This window comes from Fusarium redolens, assembly GCF_020744475.1.
Source record: "Fusarium redolens strain MPI-CAGE-AT-0023 chromosome Unknown BKA55scaffold_13, whole genome shotgun sequence".
Classification (NCBI taxonomy): Eukaryota; Fungi; Ascomycota; class Sordariomycetes; order Hypocreales; family Nectriaceae; genus Fusarium; species Fusarium redolens.
Window position 1 is genome coordinate 184,668 of NW_025763676.1, and position 18,863 is coordinate 203,530.

The following is an 18,863-nucleotide window of genomic DNA, read 5'->3' on the forward strand; positions in this document are numbered from 1 at the left end:
AAAGATAAGTTCCGCTCTTGGTATTAGCTTATAGGCAAAGGATGTTTCTATATCTATAAATATTAGTATCCTGCTATGTCCTAGTATTTCGGAATAGGTCGCCGGTGGGAAGGGGGGCTAATTTAAGCGTCTATATAATATCCGGTAGTACTCCTGTAATCTGGGTTATAGATTTCGGATCTTCTTGGCTACTTGCATAGGCTAATAAGCTAGATATAGTGGCAAAGGTCTCCGCTACCACTAGAACAACTTTAAGCATGCAACTCTGCCGGTGCCACTAATGGCTTCCGGCTAGGTATCGGAAAATACTTTTGCCGATCGGGAGGTTATATTTTTGTATTTTTTTCGTGATGGTCTCATTTATCCACAACCCTTTGCCTTACACCTGAGCTTATGCCCGTTTACCTCAAAAGTCAATCTATCATCCTATGAGGATTTATCATGACTAAGTTCAAGCGCAATGCACAATCGCAACCAAAGCATGGGAAACCGTCGGTCAGCAGTGCATCTAAGGCACCGGTTGCACCACCAAGCCGCCGTCCGGGATGGACTGGACCAAGCTATATACGGAAATCCGCCAAACAGACGCCTGCAGCAGTGAAGGATAATAGCTCGACAGAACAGATCCAGAGTCTATCTGTTAAACATCAACAACTCATTCTTGACACAATCAGAACTACATTTCCTGCCGTCGACGAATTCAATGCATTGATACCAGTATTACGCGAGGTCAGGGAAGCCCTCGAGCAAAAGGACTACTGCAAAGCATTCGGGACCAAGAAGTTCTTGGAGGCATATACAATCCGTTGGAGCCCTAGTAGAGCTCTGACAATTGCAAATGTGTTAGCTTGGATTTGCAGTGAGATGAGAGAGGCTGCATGGGTCCAACAGTTTCTTCACAATGATGGGCAAAAGCCATCCAAGATCGTATGCATTGGGCGAGGAGGATCCGACTTATTAGCATGTGTGGCATTGCTAAAGCACTGTCATCAAAGCAAACTCGACGAAATTCCCCGGCTAGAGTCATCTTCTCCTGATGCGATAATGCAAGACATTATTTCTATCACTACCTCACACCTCGACCCTGATTACAACGACAGTGCTATGGTTGATCTCAACCTCATTGATAGGCACGATTGGTCAGGGATTGTCACAAAACTACAACATAATCTCACACATTCTCCTACTCTTTCTAAATATGCGACCGCTAAGGCGCACGCTTCAAAAACCTCTGCTATCCCATCTCACGTCTTAAATCTAGCAGTCAACCACTTCGACATCCTCGAAAGCAGAAGTACAGATCTGCGTGCGATGATTGGGCCTAACCCGGCACTAATTACTCTCTTCTTTACGCTCCACGAATTCTACTCGATCTCAATATCTAAAACCACAGCTTTCTTATTGAGACTGACTTCGACAGCACCTAAAGGAAGTCTATTGCTTATTGTAAATAGCCCTGGAGCTGATGTCGCGCTACCTGATAGTAGCAACAAAGGACAAGAAAAGAAATATCCAGTCGAGTGGCTACTTTACCAAGCTCTGCTACCGCCCAAGAGTAGGCCTTACACTAGCACAAATTCAGAGGAGGAGGAACCGCCAGCATGGGCGAAACTTATCGAAGGTGGCCATGAAAAGGAGTATAAGTTACCTGCAGCACTAAGATTTCCAGGAAGTCTAGAGAATACCAGGCTCCAGGTGCACCTACTGGAGCGTTTATGATAGAGCGTTTATGATAGAACGTTTATAATAGCTAGGCTTATCTTATAACTGTTATTCTGAAATTAAATTGGCTAATCATGCTCGGGTCGTTCCATGTTCCGGCTCCCTAACCGCGTTGAAAGGCAATCGCTTTAGACTAGATAGTCATAAGACACTATTATTAGAGACACTAAGATGCAAGGCAGGTAAAAAAGAGAACACACCGCCTCGCTAGAAAGCAGAATAAATGTTCCTGGAGGACGACAACAATGGAGGAAACAAAGGCAACCACACAGACCCTAGGATCCTATATTGGCCCTGCCTTTATTGCTTCGCTCAAACAAGCCGTTGTTCATCTTTCCGTTCAAGCATACCTCCACTGCTGGGTATGCGATCTGGAAAGTACTCTTTGGTGCCTACAGAGATTAGTCACGCCTATACTCTATGAGGCACAGGCGTCATTATAGGCACAACAATGATCTTTCACAACCTGAGATATGCCGTCTCTGATTCCATGATGTCTTTTATCCTTTAGATTCTCGCAATCCCAAATTGGCATAGAAGAAAGTGTTTCGCGCAAAGGATTAACGAGAGTGAGTGGCAATGGAACTATAGCGCATGGTACTGATTTTCCGTTGCTAGGTCGAGTCCAGAGCCAATTGGAGATTTTCATTCTCGCCATATTCGAGAACTATAAGACTAAACACGATTTAAGCCTTTCCTCGTTTTCAGTGACTCAGCCTTCGCCTTATAGATCCTTTCCCGAATACAGGTGACATACACACCTTAAGACCCATCAGCCACAAGCGGGGGAGGCTCCACAGTACCTCTATTAGTAATAATAATAAGAATAAGGATTATCTTAAAGCTATATTTATTGAAAATTTATTATAGCTATTATGCCTTTATTTTTATATCTCTCTTAGCTAATAACTTCTTCTTTTTTAATATATATTTATAAGAGGCATTATTATATATAATTAAAATAAAAAGCGTTATATTACTATCTTTTTAAATAATTTAAATAACTTAAGGTAAATAAAAAAAGATAAATTAATAAAGGAAATATAGCTAAACGTTATTTATATTGTTTTATTTAATATTAGGATTAATATAACCTTATTATACCTTAAAGGCATATTATTAAGAGCTTTATTAGTCTCTTTTATTCTTTTTATCTTAATACTAATATTATAATTAAAGTATATTATACCTATAATACTAAAGCTAAGCTATTAAAGGAGGTAAAAGAGCTATAATAAGAAGAAGAGGTTATTTATAAAGATATAATATATTTAAAGAAATAGCTTTTTTATTAAATAAATTATACTACTTTATATATTATTAAAAAAGATCTTAATTTATAACTTTCCCTTCTTACTAATTAGCTTTAATATAAATATATAATAATAATAATAATATATAATAATAACTTTATATATTAAAGCTATTATAAAAAGAAGCCCTATTAAGTAATTTAAAGGTAAAGAGTAATAACAAAGAAAAGACTATATAAGATAAAATCTTTTAATACTCTTAATTATAAGCTAAGTATAAATAATTAGTTAGGTTTAATTAAAATAAGGTCTTTATTATAAGATAGAGAATTAAATAATTAATTTAATAATACTAAATATAAAGAAAAGAAAATAAGAATTAAGTTTAAAAAAAACCTCTTAAAAGTATAAGAAAAGTCTTTAATCTTAAAGAGATATTATCTTTTTATACTTTATTACTATAAATATCTATTTAACTTTATTAATAAAGCTTAGACCTTTTACCTTAAAATACTTATTATAACTATTATATAGGTTTTTATATAGTTTTATTATATACTTATATACTTAAAAAACTATATTAAGTAAGTATTCCTTATTAAGTAAATATATATATAGGGCCTTTATTTTTATAGCTATTTACCTTTAATTTAATTAATTAATTAATCTTATATTTTATAAATATTCTTTATTAAATATAAGCCTCTTTAGTTTTATTATAATATTTAGTCCTTAATTACCCCCTTATTAATCCTCTTATTTTTAATTACTCTTTTTTATTTAATTCTTTTTAAATCTTTTAATAATAAACTATAAGTAAAAGGTAATAATTATAATATTTTAAGTATTATTTTACTATTTAGGATTTATTAACTTAATAAGGAAAAATAAAGCCTAAGTCTTTAAAGTTAAAAAGTATATAAATTTAAGTTTATTAATTATAAATAAGTCTTATTAAGTAGGCTTAATAGTTATTTCTTTTATATAAGTTTTTAAGTTTTATATTATTTATTTAATTACTTACTTATTTAATATAAAAACCTAATTCTTATATATATAAAAAGTACTTTTAATATTAAGAGAAATATTAATTTTAATAATAATTAAGATATTATTTACTTTAAGGTTTAATTAACCTTTTAGCTTTAAATTAAAAAATAAATTAATTATCTTAAACTTATTTAAAGATATTATCTTAATTAATTAAAAGTTAATAAGAAAATTCTTTAAAGTTTTTAAAGGTTTTAAAGTAATTAAAAATAATAATATTAAATACTTTAGCTAAATAATAAATATAATATAATATAAAAATCCTTTATTTATATTAATAATATATTAATATTATAGCTTATTTACTTATTTAGTTATATAGCCTATTTTATAACTTATTTAATCCTCTTTTTACTATTAATACTAAATTTATAACTTTAGGTTTTTAACTTTAGGTAACCTAAATTTATATAAAACTTAATATATTTCTTCTACAAAACCTCGCAATTACCCCGCTTCTATCTTAGATATCGCAATATGCCATCCCCCTTATCTTGCGCTCTTATAATTTAAGACTATAACTAGCCTATTACTAGCTATTAATTAGCTTTATAGCCTTTATTAGCTTTACTAACTATTTCTTTATATTATTAAGCTATTATTTATATAAGTTCTTAATAATCCTTAGTTTAAAATTCTTAATAAATCCCTTATTACTTACCTTTATAAGCCTTTTTATTATAAAAAATTATTTTAGCTTTTATAATAGCTTAATTTCCTTTTTAAAATAGCCTTTAAAGATTATTAGCTTTTTATAATAATAATATATAAGTAAGAAGACCTTATAGCCTAAAATAGCTTACTTGATAAAAATAATATTATTGTTTTTATTTTAAGCCTTTTTAATCTTTATTATTATAATATAAAGCTTATTCTTATATTTATAATTTTTAAAAGCTATTATAAAATAAGGAATTAAGTTAGGTATTTTAATATAAAAGGCCTTATTAAGTAGCTATAAGCTTCTTTAAATAGTAAATATTATAATAATATAACTATAATTATTACAACCTACATAGCTACATTACGTAGCCCTTATAATTTTTATTAATTATAAAAAGATTACTTCTTTTAATAGTAATTCTCTTTTATTAAATTATTTAAGTTATAATACTTTAAGACTAAATTACTATAAATTACTAATAATCCTTAAAGACCTAACTTTTAAATTATTATTATTTTTTTTTAAGTTATAAAGCTACTTTTAATATATAAATAATATTTATTAATACTTTTATAAAACTTAACTTACTAGCTATTAATAAAGTATTTTTATATTAATAAGCTTAATATATATTATTTAATTATTAAGAAATATAATACTTTATAAATACTAAATATTATATTTTATATAATTTATAAATATAAACTTAATATAAATTAATTTACTTATTTAAAAACCTTAATTATTATATATTTTAAAGGTAAAAAGTAATAATAAAAAAAAGACTATATAAGATAATATCTTTTAATACTTCTTAACTATAAGCTAAGTATAGATTATTAATTAGGTTTAATTAAGATAAGGTCTTTATTATAAGATAGAGAATTAAATAATTAGTTTAATAGTATTAAATATAAAGAGAAAAGAATAAAAATTAAGTTTAAAAAAGCCTCTTAAAAAGTATAAGGAAAGTCTTTTATCTTAAAGGGATATTACCTTTTTATATCTTATTATTATAAATATCTATTTAGCCCTATTAATAAGCTTAAACCTCTTACCTTAAAATGCTTGCTATAACTATTATAATATTAATAATTATTATTTAAAGTATATTATATAATATTAAGTAATATTAATATAATAATACTTATAACTTTAAACTAGCCTTTTAACTTAAGATATATTTAGTATTACTTATAATAAGAGATATTTATTAACTTAGAAAATGTTTTTATAAAAACTAATAATAAAGATAAAGAAAATATTACCTTTACTTACCTAAATACTTATAAAGAGGAAGTTATAAAACTTAAATATAAACTTAAATAGCTTAGTATTATAACCTATTTAGCTATATTACATAGCCCTTATAATTTTTACTAATTATAAAGGAATTACTTCTTTTAGTAATAACCCCCTCCTATTAAATTACTTAAATTATAATACTTTATTATTAGGATTACTATAAATTACTAATAATCCTTAGAGATTTAACCTTTAAATTATTACTATTTCTTATTAAGTTATAAAGTTACCTTTAGTATATAGGTGTTACGATCTCAGTGGCTACGTCACGTATACCCCATAAAAAACTCCACCTTAGTAACTAACCAGATAAGGACCGATAAGTATAGGAATAACGGCGCTCTAGGACCGCATTATTCCAGGACTAACAATAACCTTATATTATATTGCTCTTATATAACTACTATTAGTATATAAAACATATTTATTAGTACTTTCCTAGAACTTAGCTTACTAGCTATTAATAAAGTATCTTTATATTAATAAGCCTAATATATATTACTTAATTATTAAGAAATATAATACTTAATAATACTTAATATTATACCTTATATAATTTATAAATATAAACTGTAACGGTTACACAAGCCGTTAAGCCACAGGGCAAAAGATCGGGCCATAATCGCTATGCAAGCAATTATGGGGGTGCTACAGCTGCCTTATAGAAGCCTTACAACGCTGTTACGGGCACGAATCGTAACATAAACCTAATATAAATTAGTTTACTTATTTAAAAAACCTAATTATTATATATTAATAGCTCTTATTTAAATTATATTATATAATATTAAATAATATTAATATAATAATACTTATTACTTTAAGCTAGTCTTTTAACTTAAGATATATCTAGTAATACTTATAATAAAAGATACCCTAAAACCTAAAAGATATTCTTATAGAAATTAATAATAAAAATAAAAAAGATATTACCTTTACTTATTTAAGTACTTATAAAGGGGAAGTTATAATACTTAAATATAAACTTAAATAACTTAGCCAGTAGTATAATAACCTCTTAGAGAATATAAAAAATAACTTTAATATAGCTAAAAATAAAATTAAAAATTTAAAGAAAAAGGTAGCTAATCTTATTAAGACTATTAAAGTATTTAAAAAAAATACAAAAGATAACTAGAGACTTTATAAGGAGTATATTAAATATATTATAACTTTAGTAGTTATTAAAAAAGACTATAAAGAGATCCTTTAACCTTACTAACCTAACTTATTTAATAGTAATATTAATAAACTTTAAGGATTCTTAACTAGCCTCTAAAGCTATTAGATATATTACCTAATTTAGTTTATAATTAATAAACTAAGAGTTTAATATAATATAAGATTCTTTAAAAATAAAGTATTATAACTAATAAAACCTATTATTTAAGATTATATTAATAAACTATATAAAAAATAATAAGAAATAATAAAGTATATCTTAAAAAAGTTTATTATTTTAATTATAATAGGCTAGGGATTATTTATATAAAGATCTTAATAAATTTAGTAATAAAAAATTATATAGCTATCTAATAAGAACTTTACATACCCTGCAGGTACTAGCGGAGTTAGTAAGCAAAGTGGGGCTAGTAACATAAGTGTTGCCTTATGCCGCTCAAAGAGATAGGCTTTCAATCTACAATTCAATACTAAGAAAATGTGAGCAAATACTGAAGTCGGGTTACTATTATGCGCAAAATGACAGGCCTAGAAGCTCAGGTCAGAGTTCATTCGGTGGGAATAGACGGCATCAGCATCATAGATTGCGATAGCCATGCATATAGAACAATCGGGGCTACTGGAAATCCTGACTAGTAGTCACTCGTCTCTGAGTATGAAACCTATCGTGGGGATCTATCAAGAATTCTGGTCGATCTCACCAAGCAGTATGACGTCAAGTATGTCTTTGGCGAGCAAATCGACTCTCTGCAGCACAGCACACCCGGCGGCCTAATTACCGTGGTATTTTAGATGAGGTTATTGGGTTATTAAACTTGTCTTTTCCTATACCCAAACACTAAATACCCATTGAAAGACTCAATTAGCTTGAGCTATATATTGCCTGATACAAACATCGAAGAAAGAACCTGTCGCTTAGGTATTGGTCACTTGAACGCCTTGAAAAGGGCCAGCTATATAGAATGACACAGTGCAGATCGTAATGGTCACAGTATTCTTTTGCAGCTCAAGTATCATGATCATTTGGACCGACAGACAGTCACTATATGAGAGCAGGTAGTGTTCGCTCAGCAACATGACAAAGAACATACCTTTTCTCCATCAAATAAAGCTTGATCCAAAGCTTTCACAGTAGCCAATTGAACGTTGATAAGTACTTGCCAATGAGCCTTGTGGTGAAAGCTAGACTTTTGTACGTTTACTTCAGTCAGAACCTTGATAAGGCTCCTTTTACAGAATAGGTCCTGAGTACACATGTAAATACCCTTGTTCCTCTCTCAGGAGATGAGAAAGACTCTTATCGTAATTGCAGGACTGTCTCTGGGTCCGCTGGGATTATAGGGCTGGCTTTGAGAATAGTTGGTGGGAAATAGTGGCCAATTAAGACTAAGCTCAGCCGTTTCGATTCTGGACACATTGCCTCACCCTCAATTTAGAGACCCTCGTAGACCTCTTCCTGTACAACGCCATATACAGTAGTTTCTATCACGGCTTGTTAACCACCAGACCAACTTGCATTAATCTGACATTGCTGTAACATTGAAATATCAGCCATACCTAAAATGGGAGGAAATGTCTTTCAGCTGGGTGGGTCAGGGTGTAGATCCCCTGTCATAACCTAGCCTTCTCTCCTAATCCAGAGCCAACATGCATATTTGAGAACCAACATGCAGAACTTGAAACCAAAATTGATAAGTGCAAGTAGGCTCCTGAAATTACAGAGAGGGCACTGCCCCCACCAATAACTTTTTCATAATTCCTTTCCTTCTTGTCTCTTGGCCATGTTGCTCATATGCCAATTGGCGCTTCAACAAGATGTTGTTTAACGCTTTACTACTCGGTCTTTTCCTGGCGACTAGGCCGTTCCTAGTCTTCGGGAGCGCCTCTGTTGTTCGTGCCGGTAGCACGACTGATTACCCCGGGTATAACACACTGAGCCTCGTTCGAAGAACCCCCGCCCGCCCGGGCCGACAGCCAAAAGACTCGAAGCAGAAAAACAGCACATCTTTAGACACAAGTTGGGTCAATGCTATCCTCTTCGCGTACACGGGGTGCGTAAATTGCTACCAGCCACTGAATCCTTAGCATCAGGCCCTAACTGTGTTGATCTGTTTGCAGTGAGCAGGCGCTGGGTTCCAAGCAAGGAAACTCTTCAGTTTCAGCCAGCATTGAAATTACTTGCGCGACATGCTATATCAAAGGAACCGCTACCACGGAGTTCATATATGACCGCGAATTCAACGTCAGCCGCGCTTTTAGCAATTTTACCAACCAAGTCAAACGCGAGATCGACAGCCTGGCAGACGAAACGGTTGATTATATAGAGAGATACATCGATAAGGTGGCAGATAATCTGGATGACGGATTTGACATAGACGATTTCGACCTACCACCATTGGACTACAACTTGAATGTTGACATACCCGAGATCCCGGAGTTCCGACTTCAGTTCCAATTTGATGGATTAGAAGTATACATGTTGATCGACACAGTCCTCTCGGCTGGTGCCACCTATACTCTGAACTTGTACACTTCTACTACACCTGCAGGCTTCGCCGTTCGAGACAATCTGGAAGTTGGTGTTATCTTCACTATTGACCTCATCCTATCTGTAGAAGGAGAGATCAACATTAGTAACGGGTTCCATCTCAGACTGGATGATGGCGTTTTGTTTGACATTGCCATCTTCTCCAAAGAGATTTCAAATCTCACAATGCAAGTCTTGTTTCTGTGACGGTGTCTTGATATGAACTAACAGAAGCTCAATAGAAATGGTGGCGACTTCGAATTTCTGCCAGTCACTCTTGAGAGTGCCGGTGTTGTGTTCAAAGCTGTTCTGCGTGTTGGTGTAAAAGCAGGCTTTGAAATGGCATCACCTGAAGTGTCTATCGCCGGGAAGACAATCGCTCATGTTGGCGGAGGTGTTGAAGTGGGAGTATTTGCCAACATTGCCGAGTTCATCACCAACGTCACTCTTTCCACGGATGAAGACGACGACTGCAGCCTTCGCGTTGAGGAAGTCTATCAACTGGCTGTTGGCGCTGCTGCTGGGGCTTCAATTGCTATTGATGATATAACATGGGGGCCAGTGCCCGAAACTGAGATTCCTATCTTCTACACTACACTGGGACATGCTTGTGCCAGCCAACGAAGCAGCGATGCTTCGTTATCTATCACGACATCCGCGGCACTGGGGGTTAGAGGGAAGAACGATGATGAAGTTGAGATGGAGACAACAACAATCTCCACCAAAGCCACATTCGTTGTTGTAGCATGTCAATCAGAAGGATTAGTCAATTGTCCGATGTCGCTTCAGACAACGTCGAAGTACACCACTACACGGACACATGTTACTCTTGTTCCAACCGACAGCGAGGCCGATTTCCCTGAGTCCGTTAGCCATACTGTTACGAGCTTGATTCCATTCGGAAACGGCGCAAACAAGTTGGTAGCAATGTCAGGAATTCCGTCTTCTTATGTTCCGCCAACCACGACACCTTCGGCTACAGAAAATGGCAAGGATGATGATTCAAATGGCACATCGAATGAAAGGTCTGGCGGAGTTTCCAAAAGTGCCATTATTGGTGTCAGCGTCGGCCTTGGAGTGCCTTTTCTGCTGGGAGGGATCGCTGTGATTTTGTAAGTGAATATTTTGCATTTTCTTCCAAGAGTAACCTTCAGGTTGCATCGGTAACTATCTATTCTTTATGGCGCTCAGTTGTTAACGACTTCTTGTTTGTTAGGCTTTTGAGAAAGAAGAGACGCTCTCTCGCTGGAACATCGCCGGCTCCCGTTGAAACCGTCGAGTCGACTTCATCGTCTTCAAAGACTCCCGGTATTTTAGTACATGAGCAGAGAGATCCATGATTGATCGGCATAGAGCAAATCTACTCAATGTTGCCAATCTTTCTGGAGAAGTCTGAAATCAGGCTTCGAAGCCATGCGGATTAAGTTGAGGCATCGCCAAGAATGTGAAACGATGGAATACAAGAAAAGCCGCCTATCTCCCTGACACTAACAACTAAAATACTGATCTGTTAGAATTGAATCCAGCATACGGCTATCTCCTCTTCCTTCGCCAATGAGAAAATGAATATATGGAATCGAATAAACCTTGTCCAAGTCTGTCATAGACTTCTCAAAGTCGAAGGAAACATGATCCTGTGTTATTGAACCAATTGTGATTTAACCATTCTGCATTACTTCGAAAGATACGGTTACCCTTGATCTTATCGTTTTAAAGTGACTTGTAAGAGCAGAGTGATTTGTATCCTCAGGAACCGTCCTCTGTCGCCCAATCATCAATGTTTTGCTTCAGAATGTATAAACCACAATATCAAAGGCTGTAGTTCTCTCGAACTTCCTGCAGGCTCGAAAGACCCACTCGACGTGAGGCAGAGAACCAGCTTCGGGGGAATTTTCAGAGCCCAGAGCGTGCAGACAAGGGCCCTTGATTGTGTCCCAAACCCAGTTCAGAAGGAATTTCATGCCATCATCAGCTCTCAAATCAAGGTACTTTGCTTGTTTCTGCAGGTCTTCCAATGTCAGATCGGTTAGTTGCTGATCATGAATCCTGTCCTTTTGGATAAGAAATGCATCACAACGGTAGCGACTTATGTTGTTAAGCACAAAGGGGCCATATTTCCCAAACCCCATGACTTCTTTTCCTAATTGCACAAACAGGAAGTCATCAAACTCCGTTTCACTACGGATCTTCACAATAAGGTCGATCAGGTCATCATATGCCATTTGGCGGTATCGGACCCAAATCTCATGAGGAATAAGACTAGTTGATGAAGAGTTCCACAGGTCTGCTGGAATAGCTAGCTGACCTCTCAATGTACGGAATCTATTCGCCAGGTCAGGGTGCTTCTTCTCGAGATCGTCAAGATGTTTTTCTTTGCCCATTATAAGATCTACAAAGACTCCCAGGCCACGCTCCATGAGTTGTAGAGCGTCATACGGTTTGTTGTATACATTGAGGCTAATAGCTGCAGCATCTGAGACCAACCCAAAGAGTTCTGTTAATTTCTCTTCCTTATCTGTTTCTTTGAGTGGCCTCAGGCTGAGAAGGGGGGAAGAAGCTCAATGGCGGTCTCTAGCAAGTCACTGGCTTCTTTCCATTCTTCTCTTTTGGCGTGAATACTAGCAGCCTTTTAAGCAAGCTCAACTCGAACTGAAGGCGTGGCTGTAGTAATTTCTAACTCCATCCTGTAAAATGACAGGGCTTGGAGTTCATCTTGTGGATCATGGAATCTCTCAAAACGTTCGCTGTACCAGACTCCCAAACCCTTAAGACATCCTACTCGATTGAAATGTTCTGTCGGAAGCTTGCTGAGGGCCTCTTCGTAAAGGCTGATGGCTTCATCGATATCCTCCTTTATCAAATACCTCCTAAATCGCTGACCGAGCAAATTCCCCAGGTTACAACGTGCCATTAACCAATCCGTATCGCCGGACGGAATTTCTGAAATAGCCATCCTCACAAGCTCGATGGCTTGATCAAGGTATTCTGTCTTCTTTGTTTCTTGACCATACTTTCCAAGCATGCTTACATAATTGTTCAGGAGGACAGGCCTTCTTGAGTGGTCTTTCGGCTCGAAGTCCATCGCCTTCTGTGCATACTGAAGGCTTCTCTCCAGATCTGGAATTGTTGAGGATATATCAAATCGCCTACTAAACGAACTACTAATCTCATTCCAGTAAGTCTGCTACTAATCCCGTTCTTTCTAGGAGCGCATAATAGGCGTAAGATGAGGCTCTGTATTGACCCTCATCTGATGAGTCGTTCTCTATTGTCGCAAAAGAGCGAAGATCTTTATCGTTGAGATGTTGCAAATCCGAGGCTGCCTTTTCCTCAATTTCGAAAAATTCTGTGCACTGAGAGCTATGGCCTGGCATCGTACTGATACTCTCAGATAGATAACAAAAATGCAGTTGCTTAAGAGATATGCAGGCGGATGTCGCAACAAAAAGTAATGGGAGCGAGGATCGGGCTTATGGGAGAATTGCTTCCTCTACAATTATAAATCTTACGTTTGCCTATATTATATTTCACCTGTCGATCCCTCCCTGACATGGAGACTTGTAGCGCTTACGGACTTTATCCACGGTCATCGCAGAAAGACAGTAAGTAAGCGCGGTCCAAAGAACGGACACACGGATTTACGTATCCTGGGAAGCGCTGAGAAAGATCCGAGAGCCTCGTCTCAGGAAGCCGCCCCTCTTGAATCCCCGGGGCGCCTTCGCCCACATATGATGAGGCTGCTTCCTTGGGACTATTGGCTGACCGATCGGCCAATGCGGCTGGAACACCGCTGTCCCCATTGTCGATGCGCATTTGACCACGAACAGGCATTTGATGTGGGAAAGAGGGGTAATGCAGGTAGATGAAGAAGGCATGGCGGTTGAACTGCGCCCGCTCATCCTAGCACATATTGAGCCGCAGGGAAAGGGGTGTAGGTGCGTCTGGGGAAGGGTGTTCAACATCGCAGCAGTACCTCTTCCAGCGCACAGCCAATCTGCCTTGTTTCCGAGCTATTTTCATATCCGTAGCAGCATTCTGCCTGCTTGGCCACGGCCTATGCAGGATAGATCCTTAAGACTAGGCGGGAAAGAAGTGCTCGTCTCCACACAGCATCGCATGTTGGCATGTTGACAGTGCTTACGGTGTACACAGTTTCAGTTGCTATATAGCATCATCGAATGAGCAACAAACATCAGACAACGGGGAGGATCAATCAGAGCTTCAAATATCATCTGTATTATTCCCCCATCAAGTACCGAGAGTTGGGGACAAGCCTGATCATCTATTTATACCTGTGCGGGTAGGAGTAATAACCCTCCGCCACAACAGCTCTAAAGTCATCTTCCCCAAGCACATACTTCAATAACGGGATACGAGCTATATGTTTCTCCACCCGCCTTTTCCTCTGCTCATACTCCTATAACCTCACAAGCATCCGTGCCACAGTATTTCGAACCATCAACTCATGCGGCGGCCCAGTAAGAAGCACAGTTATCTCGCAATCAATACGGCACTAGAGAAGTTTCGCTATAACGTGTGTCTAGCTGACAGACTCCACCGAAAAGCGTGCTATTCTTCGTTCTGGGTCTTGAAGAAAAGTATTGACTTGCCCACAGTCAACACAGTCGCACGGAATCAATGGTCTGATGTTACTTTTCATCGTGTCTGGCCGCTCGCCTATGTATTTTCCCGGGTAGTTCCTCAGCACGCCACTGATCAACTTCTAGCACCTTGGGTCGGTCAGTGGTGAGCCGCTTCTCTTGACGATTTCCGGGAGCACCTGAATTATGGGCATCCATATTCCATCCAGGTTTTCGGCAGATAAGTGGTCTGCATCGATAACACTCAAGGTATCGAGCAATAGTTCCCGAAGAGTTCCCATCATGGATTCGTCAACCTCGAACAGATCGTAAATGAACTAGATGAAGTCGCGATGATCGACTAGTTCTTCAAAGTTGATGTCTTTGAGGAATAGCTCTGCGAACTTTTTAAACGACAAGACCTGTCTGGTATGACTATTGAGATGGTGGCTCAAGGTCAATTGACGTCATAGATCCTTTCATTCCAGCACCAAACCCAATTCAAAGGGACCAACCCCACGCTTTCTTGTCCTCGATATCAATATAATCTCAGAAATTCTTTTGAAATAATGTCAGTTTCTCACAAGTAACGCCTAGCCATAACTAACATTTATGCTACCCACAGAACAGAGATGGCTGCATCACGATCAAAAGCCAAGCCATTAATGGACACAATATCCGAAGCCCACCGTATGTCCTACCGCATCGGCCGCGGCGAACAAGGCGTCCTAACCTTCGAGCCCTACAAATCCGCCATTCTTCCCCTCTGGCGCTTCCGCACAGTCCCCATCGCTCGAAAAAGCGCCGAAGATCTATGGGCCAAGTTCAATGACTTCAAAGACCAACGCGATTTTGTGGGGATGGATATGACGCGCAAGTTTATCCAGATGGGTATGACGCGTGCGAAACGGTATGCGAATCATGCTGGTGGGCGGAAGTATAAGAAGGGAACGAGGGAGGAATTACCCAAGAGTGATGAGCATCCAGATAAGGATGAGAAGGAGAGGGCGAGTTTGATCTTTAGGGGGTATTGGGAGAGGTGTAAGGAGGATGAGGAGTACCAAAACCTCAAGCAGGAGTTTTTAAAGAAGCAGAAAGATTGGAAGAATTCTTGAAAGTATTCAATAGATGCCTAGTGTTGGCACTGCTCTACCAACTTGCCTGTCAATAGCGGTTGCGTTCTTCGTCATGTTCGTTGTCTTTAGGTGCCCATCGCTAATTCCCACCGTCCTGTCTTGTTTCTTCTTCTCACTGATTCGCTGCTTCTGGCCCAACCATTCAATGGTCACTCCATCACGAAGAGGCGCGTTTAAAACCTGCGTTATAGTATCACTAAGTGCGTCACCTTCATTCATATCCCATTCCGATGGCCACTCTTCCCCTTTAGCTGCATATCTCTCCCAGTTCGGCTGTTGAAGCTTTGCCTTCTCTACAGCGGCCTCGAGTCTTTCGGGGAGCTTGTTGTCATGGAATCCGTTGGCAAACCATATGATCTGCCGTTCGAGAAGTTTTGCAGGATCAACTTTGCCTGGAAACTTTGTGTTGCGAAATCTGAAGGCTGCGCTTTTTGGCTTATTCTTGGCTGCAATTGTAGCCTTTGCTGATATATTTAATGACATCTCCTTGTGGTCTTTGTTGGTGAGATTGGTCTGGTTAGTTGAGGTCTGTCTAATTAATTCAATATCAACTTTCGGTGTTCGTGTTTGTATCTATTTGGAGGAGAGGTAGTTCATCTGGGACCCATATATGTCAAAAACACATCTTTGTGACCTGTCTGTTAGTTGACTGTTCTTCTTCGAGCCTTGTTCTGGTACTCTTTCTTTATCGTTATTCGCAGGCTTTGTTTCTGTACTACGTGACTCAGCGCATTTCAATCTCTGTTCAGCCCCAAAACTCTTTGTCAGTCTCAATCATTCCCTGGGGGTATTGTTTCCCGGGTTTTGACTTCCCAATCTGTGAATGCATCTGGATGTTTGGGTCCATGTCTGCCAAGCTTGCACCTACTCGTTAATGATATGTTCGGCCACATCATGCCCCAAGGGTCAGACTCAGTTCCTCCGCGGCCCTATAGACAACTGTCCTTTAATAATATTATTATATCGGGCCTCAATCGCAACAGTCGTCAATATTAAACAGCTCGTTGCCTTTAGGTTAAGAGGGTTGAGTGTCAATACACTATCCTGATTTGGCATGCATTGCGAGGAAGTTCCAAAATTAACTGTTATGCATTATTATGCATTCTCAACTGGCCAATCAACACGCATAACCTTCCCACGACAACTTTATGCTCACAACAACTAACGCATAAATAACTCAGAACAAGAACGCCTGATCGTCCAGCGCGAGTCCCGACAAGGCATGCATCACCGATAATCCGTGATCAACTCCCTGTAAGACCACGGCACATTTTATGCTAAGTTTTCAGCTCTGTCCAAATTGCGGGGATGATCGCCGTTCTTAATCAGCCTTATGCCCTCCGATGGAACCCTGAGCTGGCCGACTTGACTTCTTTAGGCTTGGGATGAGAATGGTGAGACAGTGAATCATCGGTTAACTGCCTTTGTAAGTTAGATAAGGCTGTAAGTGGCTTGCAGCTAAATATTAAAGCTAAGACGGTGAAATTTTGGACCGTTGATTGATAGCGGTGTGTTGTATTATAAGAAGCAGATATCGCCCCAGCTTAGAGATTCTTGTTCATCATCCTGCAGAGACAGATTAAGCTTAATTCTCAATTCATCATGAAATTCAGCGCCATCCTCCTCGTTCTCGCCCCTCTCGTCTCCGCAGCTGCTTCAAAGGAGGCTGCGGCTGGGCTTCCCGACCTTGCTTCGGCCGGTGAGAAGGGTCATGATCTCTCATCGCACGGCGAGGGACTTCAGCTCGCTGCCAGAGTCTGTCCTGCCAAGTTCCCGAGAAAGTGCTCCCTCGGAAACTTCTGCTGCCGAACCCTGAAGTGCTGTAAGAAGGAATGCTGTCAAAACTCAGCGAGATATTGCAGCAATGGTCGTTGCTATAGATAGATGGCAAGTTAATTAGGATGATGTAAGTTTCGAGACAAGCTTCCGTTGAGGAGAGGTACTAATTGGTTGTAGCATCTATGGTGTGGCACTGGATGGATGCGATTAGGTACTAGGGAGATTTAAACCGGAAGAGGATGCTCTACGCCATGGGATTTAGTTTGTCTGAAACGAGCTTGAAAACTACTAGTATAAATACAAATGAACGACATTTTACTTTATAACTCGCTATGTATACCCCTGTGAGTACAGACTTGGCCGAAATTTGCCCTTGCTACACAAAGTAGTAGAGAGTCGTGGCTTTGTTCGGGACACCAGAAAACAATCTTCGTCTTACTTTCGATCCACTAGCTCGCCAGATGTACGGCCCAATCTTCTTTCCAAGTCTGATTTAGAGCAGTTCTGCTTTCTATAATGTCAAGAGAAGAATATTTACAAACTGGTAACTTCAACAGAGCTTGATCATCTTAAAACTAAAGTCGTGTATCCTTAACATCGAAACTCATCTTGGCCCTTCACCTATACACCCACCTACATCAAAACAACATCTGGCTGAGGGTCATTTTCCATGTCCCAAGGGAACCCATTCCTGAAAAGAAGCTCCTCTTTCGTTTTTCTGTAGACATAACCACCACGCACGAATAGTCGCTGACGTTCATGTTGACGATTCGGTAGAGGCACCGGGCTATATGCTTTGTGGCCTGTGTTACCGCATGGTGAACATGTTGGTTGGTACCCGTTCGGAGAATGCGGAAATTGGAGTCCCCATTGATGTTGATAAAAACTACATCGACTCTGTTGATGATGGCGTTGCCGAATTCTGGAGCTGGTGACGGCCATGAACTGGGGTTGGTAGAAGGGTCAACTGTATAATGGACTGCGGGCTGATGTGCCATGGTGCTTTGATGTGATGAGATAATCGATGCGGCTCTTTTGGCAGAAAATGCCTAATTTAACTTCTGAAAACTGTCCACTGGGAGATTTGACAGTTATTTATACATCAATTCAGCAATAGTAGGTATCAACCCAATCTTGCTTGTTTTGCTGTTGTTACTTCAATACCCCTCTGTTGGTTGTTGTCCCTTGGAATCAAAAGTTCCACTAACCCTGACTTCCTCGCTATGCATCCTACATCGTCACCTGGCCCTGCTTGCTCAAAAGTTCCTCTGCATTTCGAAAATATCTGCTGTCAAGGAGCGCTGACAAGCAGTCAATGCATAGTTGACTTAACTAAACCTCGGATTGATGCAATGTACTTGGCATTATCGTTGACTGCCGAGAGCAATTGTACCCTGTAAAGCACCATTCTGCTAATCACTGAGTCGCTAGGATCAAGATTATTCCAATGTGTTTGGGAAATAAGGCCGTATAGGAACACTTCTCATATTTGCCATCCTAGGAAGCATTTTGCGGAACGCGGTCGTCGGCCTGCCCTGTACCCCGATCGACGATGACAAAGATGATAACGTCGATGAGGGAGAGCAAGCCCCGGTAAGCTGAAATGAAAGAAATGAGCCATTGTGTCGTCGATCTTTATCTTATCTTTATCTTATCGCTTCGTCA

The 18,863-nt window shown here is 38.3% G+C and overlaps 7 protein-coding genes across 7 annotated transcripts; 4 read left to right on the forward strand and 3 right to left on the reverse strand.

Annotated features, from left to right (window-relative positions):
• The first annotated feature begins 368 nt into the window (after positions 1–368).
• Positions 369–1,841, forward strand: BKA55DRAFT_575638 (uncharacterized protein). Its single transcript, XM_046193397.1, has one exon. It carries the CDS (start codon positions 442–444, stop codon positions 1,717–1,719), a length of 1,278 nt encoding a protein of 425 aa, XP_046046225.1. The 5' UTR covers positions 369–441; the 3' UTR covers positions 1,720–1,841.
• A 7,044-nt stretch (positions 1,842–8,885) lies between these two features.
• BKA55DRAFT_648783 (uncharacterized protein) lies at positions 8,886–11,296 on the forward strand. Its single transcript, XM_046197256.1, has 4 exons — positions 8,886–9,227; positions 9,295–9,900; positions 9,946–10,815; positions 10,920–11,296. Exons 1-4 carry the CDS (start codon positions 8,992–8,994, stop codon positions 11,041–11,043), a joined length of 1,836 nt encoding a protein of 611 aa, XP_046046226.1. The 5' UTR covers positions 8,886–8,991; the 3' UTR covers positions 11,044–11,296.
• A 194-nt stretch (positions 11,297–11,490) lies between these two features.
• On the reverse strand, positions 11,491–12,120 carry BKA55DRAFT_692956 (uncharacterized protein; the record flags this gene model as incomplete). The annotated part of the gene is made up of 1 exon (XM_046199850.1): positions 11,491–12,120. One exon carries the CDS (start codon positions 12,118–12,120, stop codon positions 11,491–11,493), a length of 630 nt encoding a protein of 209 aa, XP_046046227.1.
• Positions 12,121–12,158: 38 nt separating this feature from the next.
• On the reverse strand, positions 12,159–13,156 carry BKA55DRAFT_740591 (uncharacterized protein). The gene has a single exon (XM_046201448.1). It carries the CDS (start codon positions 12,783–12,785, stop codon positions 12,333–12,335), a length of 453 nt encoding a protein of 150 aa, XP_046046228.1. The 5' UTR covers positions 12,786–13,156; the 3' UTR covers positions 12,159–12,332.
• A 1,759-nt stretch (positions 13,157–14,915) lies between these two features.
• Positions 14,916–15,398, forward strand: BKA55DRAFT_542027 (uncharacterized protein; the record flags this gene model as incomplete). The annotated part of the gene is made up of 1 exon (XM_046190450.1): positions 14,916–15,398. The coding sequence occupies one exon, from the start codon at positions 14,916–14,918 to the stop codon at positions 15,396–15,398; it is 483 nt and encodes a 160-aa protein (XP_046046229.1).
• Positions 15,399–16,614: 1,216 nt separating this feature from the next.
• On the forward strand, positions 16,615–17,524 carry BKA55DRAFT_575644 (uncharacterized protein). The gene has a single exon (XM_046193398.1). The coding sequence runs from the start codon at positions 17,022–17,024 to the stop codon at positions 17,301–17,303; it is 282 nt and encodes a 93-aa protein (XP_046046230.1). The 5' UTR covers positions 16,615–17,021; the 3' UTR covers positions 17,304–17,524.
• Positions 17,525–17,836: 312 nt separating this feature from the next.
• Positions 17,837–18,196, reverse strand: BKA55DRAFT_692960 (uncharacterized protein; the record flags this gene model as incomplete). Its single annotated transcript, XM_046199851.1, has 1 exon — positions 17,837–18,196. One exon carries the CDS (start codon positions 18,194–18,196, stop codon positions 17,837–17,839), a length of 360 nt encoding a protein of 119 aa, XP_046046231.1.
• Positions 18,197–18,863: the final 667 nt, after the last annotated feature.